Source organism: Simochromis diagramma, unplaced genomic scaffold (genome assembly GCF_900408965.1).
Source record: "Simochromis diagramma unplaced genomic scaffold, fSimDia1.1 OVJJ01000802.1, whole genome shotgun sequence".
NCBI lineage: Eukaryota > Metazoa > Chordata > Actinopteri > Cichliformes > Cichlidae > Simochromis > Simochromis diagramma.
The window spans coordinates 19,785,666-19,799,915 of record NW_024387492.1 but is presented as its reverse complement, the minus strand read 5'-3'; the positions used below and the strand labels follow the sequence as shown (position 1 = coordinate 19,799,915).

The 14,250-nt window shown below is 40.6% G+C and overlaps 1 protein-coding gene across 1 annotated transcript; it reads right to left on the bottom strand.

Annotated features, from left to right (window-relative positions):
• Nucleotides 1-7,566: 7,566 nt before the first annotated feature.
• ttll2 (tubulin tyrosine ligase-like family, member 2) lies at nt 7,567-13,730 on the bottom strand. The gene is made up of 4 exons (XM_040018591.1): nt 13,270-13,730; nt 11,261-11,495; nt 8,959-10,326; nt 7,567-8,733 (listed from the first exon to the last, which is right to left on the bottom strand). Exons 2-4 carry the CDS (start codon nt 11,480-11,482, stop codon nt 8,635-8,637), a joined length of 1,689 nt encoding a protein of 562 aa, XP_039874525.1. The 5' UTR covers nt 11,483-11,495; nt 13,270-13,730; the 3' UTR covers nt 7,567-8,634.
• Between the last annotated feature and the right edge of the window lie 520 nt (nt 13,731-14,250).

Here is a 14,250-nt window from a genome sequence, read left to right as displayed (position 1 = left end):
GGTGATAGTAAGCTGACTGTGTTGTTCTAAGTTTAGAAAAACAGTCAAACTGCGTCCATCACTACACCCAAATTTCTCGCCTGGTTTGTGGTTTTTAGGTGTATAGATTGAAGTTCTCTGGTGACCTGTAATCGTTTTTCTTTGGCACCAAAGACTATTACTTCAGTTTTGTTTTTGTTTAGCTGGAGAAAATTGTGGCACAACCAGTCATTAATTTCCTCAATGCATTTACCAAGAGCCTGTACAGGGCCTCGGTCTCCTGGTGACATTGTGATATATATTTGTGTGTCATCTGCATAGCTGTGGTAGTTTATTTTGTTGTTCTTTATAATCTGTGCCAGTGGGAGCATGTAAATGTTAAACAGAAGGGGTCCCAGGATGGAACCTTGGGGGGACTCCACATGTGATACTTGTCTGCTCAGATGTAAAGTTACCTATTGATACAAAGTATTTCCTGTTTTCTAAGTATGTTTTGAACCAGTTTAGTACAGTTCCTGAAAGACCTGCCCAGTTCTCCAGTCGTTTGAGTAATATGTTGTGGTCAACTGTATCAAATGCTGCACTGAGATCCAGTAAAACTAAGACTGACATTTTTCCACTATCTGTGTTCAGACATATGTCATTAAACACTTTGGTCAGAGCAGTTTCAGTGCTGTGGTTCTGTCTAAAACCTGACTGGAAGGCATCATAGCAGTTATTCTGTGTTAAGAAGTAATTAAGCTGTTGAGAAACTTCTTTTTCCATGATCTTACTTAGAAATGGGAGATTTGAGATCGGCCTGTAGTTGTTCATTTGTGTCTTGTCAAGATTGTCCTTTTTCAGTATAGGTTTAATTACAGCAGTTTTTAGTGGTTCTGGAAACACACCTGACATTAAAGAAAAGTCGACGATCTGTAACAGGTCTGACTCCAAAGTCTTTGAGACCTTTTTGAAAAAACTTGTTGGCAGGACATCTAAACAGCAGGAGGAGGAGTTCAGTTGACCTAAGATGTCCTCCAGGTCTTTGCTGTTAATAGGGTGAAACTGTTTCATGTTGTTTAAACTATTTTTCGGTGGACACAGTACATATCCTGAATCTGCTTTTGATGTACCAATTGCTTTTGGATTTTGTCTGTGAAGAATTTGGCAAAGTCATTGCAGGCCATGGTTGAATGAAATTCAGCTGCCACTGACACAGGAGGGTTTGTTAGCCTGTCAACTGTAACAAATAAGACCCGAGCATTATGGCTGTTTTTGGTGATGATGTAAGAGAAGTAGGACCTCCTTGCACTCCTCAGTTGTAAATTATAATTGTGAAGTTTCTCTTTATGATGTCATAATGAACCTGGAGGTTTGTTTTTCTCCATCTGCGCTCAGCTTTCCTACACTCTCTTTTTTCATTTTTCACCAGTGTGGAGTTTCTCCATGGAGACTTCTTCCTTCCAGAGATAACCTTCACCTTAATGAAAGCAATAGTGTCCATAACATTTAACATTTTAGCATTGAAGCTATTAACGAGCTCATTGACTGAACCCCTGGACAGGTCAGGTGTTAATGGGAAGACCTGGTTAAAGATCTCACTACTGTTTTCAGTTATACACCGTTTTGTGATCACTGCTGTTGACATATTTGTGTGGGCTGAAATTTTACTTTCAAAGAAAACACAGTAATGATCAGATAAGCCCACATCAGACACAGTAACCTTTGAAATGCTCAGGCCCTTGGAGATCAGTAGGTCAAGAGTGTGTCCTCTATTATGTGTGGCCTCTGTTACATGCTGAGTCAGCCCAAAGTTGCCCAGAGTGTTACTCTGGTCTTTAGTCCCTTTGTCCTGAGGGTTGTCCACATGGATGTTAAAATCCCCAACAATAATTACACAGTCGAAATCAACACAGATCACAGATCACAGTTCACTGAGATCATTAAAAAAGTCAGTGCAGTATTTGGGAGGCCTGTAAACATTAAGAAACACAGCTTTGGATGGGGCCTTCAGCTGTGAAGCCACATATTCAAAAGACTGAAAACTTCCAGGAGATAGCTGCTTACATTGAAATGATTCATTAAAGCTTTGTCAAAGCTTGGAAGGCACCTAAAGAAAGCTCTAGCCGATCCAGGAGAGAAGGACAACCACTGCCTAAGCGAAAACCTGTAGTGATCCCATATGTGTCAGGAGTATCGGAACAGTTGTGACACATTTTTTCTAAACACCAGGTCTCTGTGGCTTTTAAAGCCCAAAACACGCTGCGTCAAAAATTTGTCCACCCCAAGGATCGGGTCCCCCGACACAAACAGAGTAACATGGTGTACGCTGTTAAGTGCCAGGAGGATTGCCAGGATTTATACATCGGGGAAACCAAACAACCTCTGGTGAAGCCTATGGCACAACACAGAAGAGCTACCTCGTCAGGCCAGGACTCTGCAGTCTATTTACACTTACAGGCCAATTGAATTGTAGACATCCTGGACAGGGAGGAACACTGGTTTAAGCACGGAGTCAAGAAGGCCATTTACGTGAAAAGGGAAAGACCATCTCTGAATCAAGGGGGGCCTAAGGGTACATCTTTCGCCATCTTACAATGCTGTGACTGCAGCCATTCCCCAACTCTCTGTGAATGGTACTCATGGCCATTGATCAGTGGTCCTTGATCAATGGCCATTGATTGATGGGCTTTTATCAGTGACTGTTGATCAATGGTCATAACAATTTGCATATTAATGATCAAGGAACTGACCTCCCAGCCCACTGTTCATTCACTGAGCTAGTTTCAGTTATTGTGCAATTTACTGTTTATGAGGTTGAGGAAACCTGCAGTCAGCTGAGGCTGAAGAAGTCCTTGGATGACTGATGAAAATTTTCTCCCATTGAAAACGCTACATCCAGATGAACAGAATCAACCTTTTAGGATTTACTTAGTTGGATGACTGCGCATACACGAAGACAACCACAGTTTTGGTTCTTGTGCAGTCATTTCCCTTGTTGGAGAGTTTAAAAAAATGTCTTGATTTTTGTAATGGAGTCGCTCTCATGACTCATCAAGTGACACCACTCACTGGCCAAATGGTAATATTGAGGAGGGGCTCAGCATAAAACCACTACCCTTTTTGTTAAAAAGAGCCAGCCAGTCTGATTCAGATTTCTGACAAGTGCTCCTCCTACTGAGAGGAGACATCAGGCAGGATACTGAACACGTTGGACAGATCGACGTTTGGCTTGGATATGGTTTGGTATCCACCCTAAACAGCTGGAGGCACATGTTTAAATCTTGGCTCAATACATACTTCCCCAAAGAAATTAAAGGAACACTCTGAAAACACATGAGATCTAAATGAGAAAAATAAAATCATGTTGGGTATCCATACTGATATGAAATGGGTAAGGTTTTAGAAACAAAAAGAAGAAAACAGTTTGATTGTTTGATAAAAATTGTTTGATAAAATTTTCATTTCATTTATTGATTGAAAATAAAAATTAGCAGCCTGCAGAGGCCTGACCTCAAAACCCACCAAAAATCTGAGTGAAGAAATGATGCAGCAGCCTTGTAGCAATTCAAACTGGTACTCACGGTGTGACGTAAAGCGGCAGTTAGACACAGCATGGCGTAAATCTGCACAAACATTTACAAATATGCTTGTACTTCTTGAAGTCCACATATGAGTCACACACAGTGCTCCTGTACATGTTTTAACAAGTTTACACTGTATGTTTGTCTTGTGACTGTGCATGTATTTCTGTGTGTGTGGGTGCGCAGGTCCACAGGCAGCAGGTGGAGGCTCTTCAGCAGCAGTTTAAACAGAGAGACAGTTTGTAATCAAATGGCAGCTGCTGAGTGAAAACTGCCCTAATTAGAAAACTCTGTTATGCCACACTGCTGACTAGTGGTCAGATTATGTACTGCCCCATCAACTACTGAATGCAGACTGGCATACAGCAGACTGTAAAGTAAAATACAGTCTGTGACTTTGTCTGATGTAAATGTATCACATTCGAAACAGTTTTTGAGTATCCAGAACTGTGAACTATTGTTGCTTATCTAAAATGAAATATTTTCTGACAAAATAGTGTCATAAACTATAGCAATACAAAGCTCAGTATAACAGGCCAAAAGTTCAGTTTCTTTCTTTAATTTTTCACCTGTCAACTGTGTCTCATCCTCACTGCTCACTATGAATTTAACCAAAAGTCCTTTTTTTTTTTTTCTTTTTTTCTTTTTTTTTTTCTTTTTTGGTGTCCCGTTTGGATCTTTAGCCATCAGAATTGTTGTCTTAAGGCCAAGAAAGATGCCAAGCGGATTTATTTTACCAAGTGGATCATCATGGCCTTGCCATATTGGTCCATTTGATTGACCTTTATTATAATTATGAATTTATTTTATTTTCAGTTGCTACAAACGGGACAGACATGACTGGGGGATAGGACAGGGAGAGAGAATGAAAGAAAGAGAGGGAGAGAAAGAAAACCAAAGAGGAGAAGAGACGGTGAGAAGGGGGGGGAAGAAAGAAAAAAACAAACAAACAAAAAAAAAACAAAACACCTGGGTCACCTGTATGGAGAAAAAAAACAGAAGAGAAAGCAAACAACAAAGAGCAACATAATAAAAAAAACGGCACCATCACAATAAACTAGCTAGCAGTAGATATCAGTAGATACTAAATAATAAACGATATTGTGCAGCACGCAAGATAGACAGCGCACAATGTGCTTCGAGGCAGCAGCCAAGAAAGCTGTAGTCCGCGTCTGTGAATACCCGTGTGTACACCTGTGTGCATACCTGTGTGGATCAGCATGCTTGCATTCCAAAGGTTTCTCCATGTAACGATCTGCTAGGGAGTGTGGGGAGCCACAGCCCCGTCCTCCAGGGTATGAAGCAGGTATGGAGGAGATCAAAACTCCAGACATCCAGAGGTCCCCAGAACACAAGAGACCAAGGAAGACCAACAGAGGGGCAGCCGCGCCACTGTCCCAGTAAGAGCTGAGGAGAGTCCCAGATGAGGGCTCACTCAGCAGCCACCAGAGCAGAACCCAGGGGGAGTTGCAGTGACGCGCCCGTGAACCAAAAGTCCTTCTAAAAGCATGCCTTGCTGACCGGAGAGCATCAGTTTGAAAAAAATAATTTTTAAAAACCACTCAAAGTTTGATAAATTAGCCTCAAACGATTTCCTTTGGATAGCAAAATTCCACATTAAGGCTTCAGCAGCATGATCAACATATCTGGTTGAGCCCATTACAGCACATTGTGAATGTCGAGCAAGCAGGAAAGAGAAACTATATACAGACAACCACAAGTAATTAGCAGAGTAGTATCTAGCAGGCTGCTGGACCACAGATATTTATGTTACCACACAGTTTAAACTGGTCTGAATCTACTGTGCACGTGCACGAGTGCAACAGCACCATTTGCAACAATCTGCAGCATGTCAGAATTATCCATAGAGCTGAAAGAATTTCATGGACAAGCAGCCACAAGCAATAATCACCTTTAGATTCACCTCTTCAGATTGTTGAACCTGATTAGAGCCACCTGATCAAAAGCTCATTCACATTCACTCATTTGCACAATCAGCACCACAACAAACTCATATAAGGCCGACCTTTCTGCTCCGTTTGTGAGGCGTTCATCTCACAAAAAGGAGATTAAAAAGAATCTCACACTACAGGGCTTTAAATAGTTTCTGATCTCAGCAAGCAAAAGGATGATAGGATTATCAGTGCTGTAACATCTCTCTGCTTACATATTGTGCTTTTGTGCCTGTTCTCACCTTTGCCAAGTGCTTTTTCAGAGAGAAATGACTGTAGTTCAGACATCTTTGTTGATGTCTATGTCTTGTGTAAAATTCATGCATACTAAGGCATTTTGCATGTGTCCCCAACAACAAATGGAACAATTTAAGAATTCATAGTATTAATCGTATTTAAATGTCAGATAAGAAATGAAAGTTCATACAAGTGGTTTTTATTCCTGGCATTGCAAACCCTAAAACTCAACACCAAAACAGAAGATAGCCACTCAGACAAGATGTGCTTTGAGGTCACTTTTTTCTTAACCAGCTATTAACTGAACAAATGACATTGTGGCTTCTGTGGTACTGTTTTCCTGGTGCCTTTCAGACATTCATGTACTCTACAGAGACAGAGAAGGACTCACTTGTGTTGTTATGACTATTCTCCACGCTGCCCTCTGCTGATGCCACTTTCTCTGATAAAGAGAGATTTACTGGAAAGACAATTTTACATCTCAGAAATATATTAAGCATTTATTATTTGAGTAAGTATGCCTAACATGCCATGGAAGACAGGAAATGGACTGAGATACGCAATAATAGATTCCAAGTGTGTATCATGTTGCTGAATATGCTTGTTTTAATGTTTTTTCCCCCTCTTTACAACTTGTTTCTATTGTACAGAAATTCTAGAGTCCACATTTGTGTCTGCAGTGCAAATCTTGTCAGTATCAAATTATCCAGGTATATAAAGGACTGTTAAGTGGTTATTAAGCACCCCAGCAATAATTTATGTGAAAGGACAAAAGATGATGTCAAAGCACTGACTGACCTCATTATAAGTTCATGTGGTGCAAACTGATATGTTCCCTGTGCCAGTTCAGTCGCTGCACAAACTTGATTTTTACTTCCCAAAGTGCATTAGTTCCTCACATGGAGCATAAAAACATGATTTAAAAAAAAATTAAATTGCAGCAGCATAGTGTAAATAAGTCAGTTGACTAACATTTAAGCTAACATTTCAAACTAATACATCAGATCCTCCCCTCCCGTGTCCATTATGTTTGCGTTCAAAAAGCAAACCTAGTTGATTGTGAAAAACCCGGCCGAAGGCTTCATAAATGGGGTTTAATTAACCCAGTGATTGACCTCACGATGGCTGTATCTGTCTTTTATATACAGTCTGTGTGTAGAGCTGATCATGACACACATGTAACAGCTAGCATATGTAAGGTGGAGCTGTGGCAACCAGACACACTGTTAGTCACGTGGCGAGTCAAGGCAGATGTGGGTCATATTTGGGCCTTAACATTTATTGTTTTCTGCTTTATAGCGTAAACCAGAGAAATATCACCTACACATACAGTTTCCTTCTGATATTTGAAGCTTTGCATTGAGTTGTAACTCATTATTATGACAACAAGCAAACTCTACACAGAAAGTTCCCAGCCAGATGGTAGAGTAGAGCAGGGCGATATTACCAAAAATATTTATCACGATATACATTTGAAAGTTTGCGATAACGATATAACTGATGGTATAATTGACACAAAATACTTCACAACTCCACAATTTTATTAGTGCAAAAAAAACAAAAAAAAAAAAAACATCAATGTATTTTCACTTAAACAAGCAGCTGTTTTTTGCATTAAAGTTATATAAAAATGTAACAGCGCAAATGCAAATTCCTTGCTGACAGTTTAACCAAAAGGCATTTCCAGTGGAAATTGGCCGACATATCCTCAGCATAACCATGTATAATATCCACAAAACTTAAAAAGAGGTTATACACACACAATACGCCGCTGTGCCTTTGTCGCCATGTGCGTATGAAAACAAAGGCACTGCGCATGCGCGTTTTACCCATATTCTATCGCGATATTTCATTTTCTTATCGTTGCCCGACATTATACCGGTATTACCGTGAACGGTATGATATGGCCCAGCCCTATGGTAGAGTCAAACCCAGGTCCTTCTTGCTGTGAGGCAATAGTGCTAACCACTGTTCCACTCAGCTTTAATGCTATATACCTGTCCTTCTGGCAACTTTGTAGAACTTTTGGAGCCTTAGTGATCTCCGTAGAAGTCCACATTTTCACCAGTTTTGTGCAGAACCAGATCAGATGCGTGAGAGCAGCAGAGTTCATGGCAAATCCCCTCTTTCTAATAGATGTTTTCAAAGTTTCAAACACTGAGTTACAACTTAAAGAGCCACAGTACATTTCAGAGCCACACGACAAAAATGTGTACATTAACTACTTTAATTAGAAAAGAGTCACTGTCTCACAGCCCATTAAAATGTGTGTTCACGTGTGAGTCTGTCAAAGTCCACTACTAACCAATAACGCTTTTTTATAATCATAAAAACAATCAATCACAGATACGTTTGTCTAAAAGTTTCTTTAACAACCACAGGTTTTCGTGTGGGTCGTGTGTTCTAACATAAAAGCTAATCTTGTTCCCGTGACTACAGCATATAAAGAAACTCAATTTACCAGCAAATTTGATCATATTTAACACATAAATGAAATATGTTCTGATACAAGCTACACAAAGGGCTGTAGGATCCTCACTAATGATGTGTTAGGTCAAATAAACTAACCAACCCTGAAAAGAAACAGCCTGTCAGAGCCTCCAACCCTAAAGAAAACAGTAGAAAAGCACCATGCAGTATAAGTGAGTATTCATTTACACTAGCTAGAGTATGCCACAGGTTAAGTTGATTTGAAGCATTGGCTGATCAGTGGAGGATCTTTTGGTCCCCACAACAGCGAATCAAAGTCAGTATCAGCATCCTTATCTGCTGTCACCTTCTCTTCTCTCCTGCTCTTCATCTTGTGTCCTTTGCCTGAAACCAACTGTCCAGTTAGGCTCTGAATCTCCTGTAGGACTGTCCTTATGTCCAGTTCGTGCTGCGAGGCTTTCAGAGTAGCCCTGTTAAATGGAAACGTCCTTATGAAGTCTCCAACCTTCACTGGTGGAATATTTTGTCCATTCCCTGTGGTTTTCTCCGCAGTGATCCGAACTGGCTTTGTGCTGTGAACGTTTGAAAAGAGTCAATTGTCATCCCTTTTTAAAAAATTTTAAAGGTTCTCAAACTGGCTTCAGTTTTATGAATTTCAAGGCATAAAAATGCAATTTTCACCAAAATTGTAAAATATTCCAAGTCAGAAGTAATTTAAGCAATAGTAATAGGTCAAACTTTCCACTTTTAAAACCAACGAGTTGTTCTTCGTTTGACATTTTGCAAATTTACAGTACCTGTAAATGTTTGGGAGCTTCCAGGACTGCAGCAGGCCGTGTGAATGCTTCCTCACTCTCCTGGGTGTCAGGTGTCAAAGAGGAAACGTCTGTCTCTCCTGAGCACTGCCTCTCAGCTTCTGTTTCAGAGTTGTCATGGTTTGTAACATCAGACCTGTAAAGAGACCCGTTGTTTATGAGGTACGATACAAGAGGCTGACGAGACTGTCTGTTCAACGCTGACTCATTTGTCCTTGAATCCTGGCCCAGTATCGGGTTTTGGGTCTGGTTGGTGTGGAGTTTGATAGCACTGGTGTTAATTATTCTGCATCTAGCTTCACGTATCTTCGATAATTCAAAAGGGGGAAGGCATCTTTGGTAGTTGGCTTCAAGGTCACGCTGTTTAAGCTTACCCCGTTTTGTCTTTTCAGGCTGATGAGACGTTTTTAGCAGAGGGAGAATTTGAGTGTGCGAGCCCTTGTTACCTCTCTTTTTCTTCTGATGGTTTAACGTTGAGAGCACAGGTGCAGACGGGTGGTTCGCCTTAAAACAAGGTTGCTTGTACCTATGTTTCCGATAAGCTCTGTCTCTTAAGCTGTCGGTCGATGTGTAGTTCATCATATCAATGACATCACTGACTAGCTTTTTCTTCACTGAAATATCAGCTTGGCAGTCCAGTGTGAGTGCAGGGCTGTAGTTGACCTCCAGCAGCCAGGGCTTAAACTTGGCATCTATGAGGATGTCAAATCCAAACAACTCCACACAGTTAGGACAGGAGGGCACTGATGTAGCAATGGTGAGGAGGGTCAGAGTGACGATGTTGTTGATCCTCTGCCACAGAAGCAGCTCGTTGATCTGTTGACTGTGGAGAAAATGTCTGAATTTGCTCATGGTCCACTTACATCCCCGGCCCACTCTTCCTTTTTCGGTTTTGTAGAAGGGACCGAACTTGTTGATGCTGGTGTTAGTGAGGTGAGCATACAGGTTATGCAGAGATGACAGGTTGAACTTCTCAGTGGCAAAACGCACCAGGCCTTCTTGATGAATGTACACAGTCAGTGGATGAAAGCTCTTCACACACACGTAAATCCTCAAGTCAAACTTGTAGCCGGAGATCAGCAGAGAGCTGCTAATGTACCTCTGAATGACAACAGAGCAATCATAAACCAAGTCCTTAATATCCTCGAAGATGAAGATCCCTCGGCCTCTGGAGAGATCCACAGGCTTAACTATCCAGTAGACCGATGTTCCTCTGGCCAGACGCAGTCTGTTGTACTCAGCCAGGAAGCAGGTGTAGTCATTGGGGAGGATGAAAGTGGTGGGACTGAAGTCATAGAGAGCTGAACCAAATGTTGCTTTCATTCTCCTCAGGTTGCGTGCCAAGCAATCCTAAAGAAATCCGAAAGAAATGCAAATAATTCATTTGGTATAAATTCAGGTTTTCTTTTTAAAAATTACTTTGTTGAAAATGATGTAAAATCTTCCCAAATTAACTAAAACTATCAACAGAATGTGAAGAGACAACCACTGACTTTATATCACAAACATTTATGTGGTGTGCTGAAGATATTTCAGAAGTCGAAGTCAAAGGGCAGTAGATTACCACTTTGCACTACAGGATCATGAGAAAGTGAATCAATACAACCCGTATTTAACAAGGAAAGTCATTAAGAATGTTGTTAATTGCATTTTCCACCAGAAAAGACGAAGCCTGTTCAGGAAATAAGGGCAGGGAAAATAAGAAATATCAAAGAGAACAGCACGTCTGAAACTCAAACACTGGTATAATGCTGACCCCTGGTGATAAAAGTTTAATCAGCAGAGGGTAATGACAAAAAGTACATTTCAAACGGACCTATTATGCTCTTCCTTGTTGTTCTCATGTACATACTATTACACTTGGTTGAAGTTTCAGATGAAGTGAGCGTATGTACAAGTAGTCAGAGTCTACTAATCATCCATTTACAATTTTTTTTCTTTAATATTTTGCATTCCTGCCCGGATGGCACAGTGGTAGAGTAATTACCACGGACCCTCACTGCAGGAAGGTTCTAGGTTTGAATTTCCTGGTCCAAAATCATGCTTGTTAGTTGAACTGGTTGCAGATGTGTGAATCCCAGAAGTTATGCTTTGTGCTTTTCCAACATTTCAAGCACTGACACAAAAAATTTTAAACAGCTCAAGAGCTGAGTTTTGTTGTACAAGAGTCGTTTACATTTCTCGACGTAGGAATGAGATTCAAATGAACAGTTTCTTTTTCTGGTAATACGTCTGTCATTCCAAAACATGAAGTTTAAAAAAAAAAATCTATGTAGACATGCACCTTGCGTGTGATGCCAACAGTTTTAGGATGGTGGTTGAGGCGTTGCCACGGCAGCAGGTTGTGATATTGTGAGGTCTGAAATAAAGAGCCTCTCCAGTAAAGGTTCCAGTCTTCCTCCTCACGCTCTCCTTCATTATACTCCTCCCACCCTCGCTCCAGAAGCACCTCCCTCACCAGCTCAGGGCCTCTGTCATGCAGTCTGAACACCAAGGATGCAGCCATGCAGCATCACCCACTATAGATACAACAGAATAATGTCAGAATTTTATTGTAACTTAATTTAATAACCTAAGTTACATTAGCATTTCAGCATTTATAAAATTGGAGGATATGGTGTGATATAAAAGGAAATTTAGCATGATAAAGTGGCATATAGGAGAAATAGTCATCACTTTATCAAATATTGGCAGACCATAAAATGTGCACTGATATCATCCAAAAAAAACAACCAACATCCAAATGCATCGCAAAAACATAAGAGAACCTAAAAAAAAATAGAACTGTTTTCCTAAAACACTAACAGTTGAAGTTTTCCAGAAAGTTTTATTTACAATTCATCAAAAAGTGTCATGTCCAAAATTATTCATACCCTTTACAAACTGTCACAGTCTCTGGGAAAATCCAAAGTTCTATATTATTCCAAAAAATCCAAGATGTTCTAAAGCATCCTAAATACCCTGATTAATTGGGAATAGCTGTTTTAATCAGCTCAACAGGTGAAAAACAGCAGTTCTCTGCATTTGGCTTGTGGACAGTCATGGCTGGGACAAAGAAGCTCAGGGAGGACCTGCGGCTTTGCATTGTGGCTGTTCACAAGTCAGGAAGGGGCTACAAGGCCATATCTAAATGTTTTCAAGTTTCAGTGGCTACAGTGCAAAGTATTATTAAAAAATACAAGGTGTTCCACGCTGTGGAAAATTGCAGAGGACGTGGTTGGAAGCCAAAAGTAACACCTGTGTTGGCGAGGAGGATAGTGAGAGAGGTGAAAATGAATCACCACCAAGGCCATCCTGGTGAATCTGTGCTCTGCTGGTGACAATGTCTCAAGGCAGGCACTCCAACGGACTCTGACACTGCTTGGTTCCATGAATGCAGACCAAGGAGGACGCCACTTCTCCAGATAAGGCACACAAAAGCCCGCCTGGCCTTTGTAAAGGGTCATCTGGACAAAGAAGACGACTTCTGGTCTTCTGTGTTATGGTCAGATGAAACAAAAATTTAATTGTTTGTCCACAATGATGTTTCCTTCATTTAGTGTAAAAAATGAGAAGCCTTCCACCTTAAGGAGACCATCCCCACTGTCATGTGGGAACCTAATGCTTTGGGGGTGTTTTAATGGACCAGGGACCCTAATCACAGTAAATGGCACCATGGAAGAAAGAGCATATATAAAGAGCATATATATCGAACAGGTTTGATTACACAGAGCTGCCAGATGTGCCAACTCAAATCTGTGTCAAAATAAAGGAGCATCCATTTGCTAGGCATGTTGATCACAGGCACACCAGTGAGTTTTTGAGTGGGAAAATTTCCACATCCTTTTTGCATCTTCTAGGCAAAATTCAACTACAGTTCAAAGGTTTCAAACAACGTTGAGCTGCCACTTAACAGTTTATCTCTTGGCTGGACACTCAGCACCTTGTGTGTAATCCAAAGCATTTACACGGTAAATCTGAGAAGCCCAAACAAAACCGACACTTTGTCCACCGTCTGCCAAGAAAGAGGGATCAGACTGAAGCTTCAGTATGCCAGCTTACCAATAGGCTCCTATTTAAAAGGGGAACAATGCTGCATTCCAGACTTTGAAAACCTCTCAAAATCATTTGAACATATGATTGCTTCTTCTCACACAAAACAAAAACAGTGGCAAGGATATTTCCTCACAATGTTTGCAGCAAAGGACAAAATGCAAGAAAGTCTTCATCTGCACTGCTTAAAGAAAATGCACTAATGGATGAAAATGGAATATAAATGTCAAATTTACAAAAAATGAAAGAGACTGAGCTTACCTTTAAACTGAGTTGACTTTAAAAGCCGTTGTTTGCTGACAGATAAATGAAAGGTAGGATGCAAAAGTCTTTCTTCTCTGATCACGTTACCCACAGCTTAATACCGACAGGCTTCCTGTTCTCTTAGCTCCTCCTACAGACCAAACTAGACTCTCAGCCTGCTACTGTTGATCGTTGTGGATATATGAAGTACATTTAGAATACAGCACTGGATGTCTATGTTCATATTATACAGTCTCCTTTTCAGACTGGACAAACTTCCCCACAATACCTCCATCACTCGATGTCGAGTCATGACTGATCATCATATACAGCTTTTCAAATGTCAACATTGAGCCTGAATCGCTCTAAACTTTTTTGCTTGCCCCTTCTGCTTTTACAAATTTCATCTTTTGATTCTAGCATGTGGCATGATGCTACTGTAGTGTTTCTGTTGTTCATAAGAAGACGACCATGGTGGCAACAAAAGTTATTGCAACACACAGATACATGTGACTATTGTGTCGCTTCTCTGCCAATTTTTATTCCTCCAGTGTCCAGTACGTGGCGTAGTTTCTCCACAGAATACAACACTTGTGAATATCACAAATAGGGTAACTGTGCAAACAAATAAATAAAAAAGACACACCCATCTTAGAATAGATTTTTTTAAATTAAATTTTAATTTCAGCAGACTGCAGGTTAACCAGTACATGTCATCTTATGTGGAAGAAGTTGTTTCAGGGTTGCTTTTGTCTGTAGTTTGTGCCACATTTACTGTCAATTGAACATGTAACTGTTATAAAATGAAACACGCAGTTTATTTAGTTTCAAAATTTACCACAGCGGTAGAGTTTATTCAATCTTTCTATGTCCAGCTGGCTCAGATGTGTCCTCTGACCTATCTCCACACCACTCTGCTTAGGCAACAGTTGGATTTCCATTTGTACTGAAGCGAGACCTGCAAGACAGAGATGGGGTGGGGGTCCGGCGTCTGTTTCA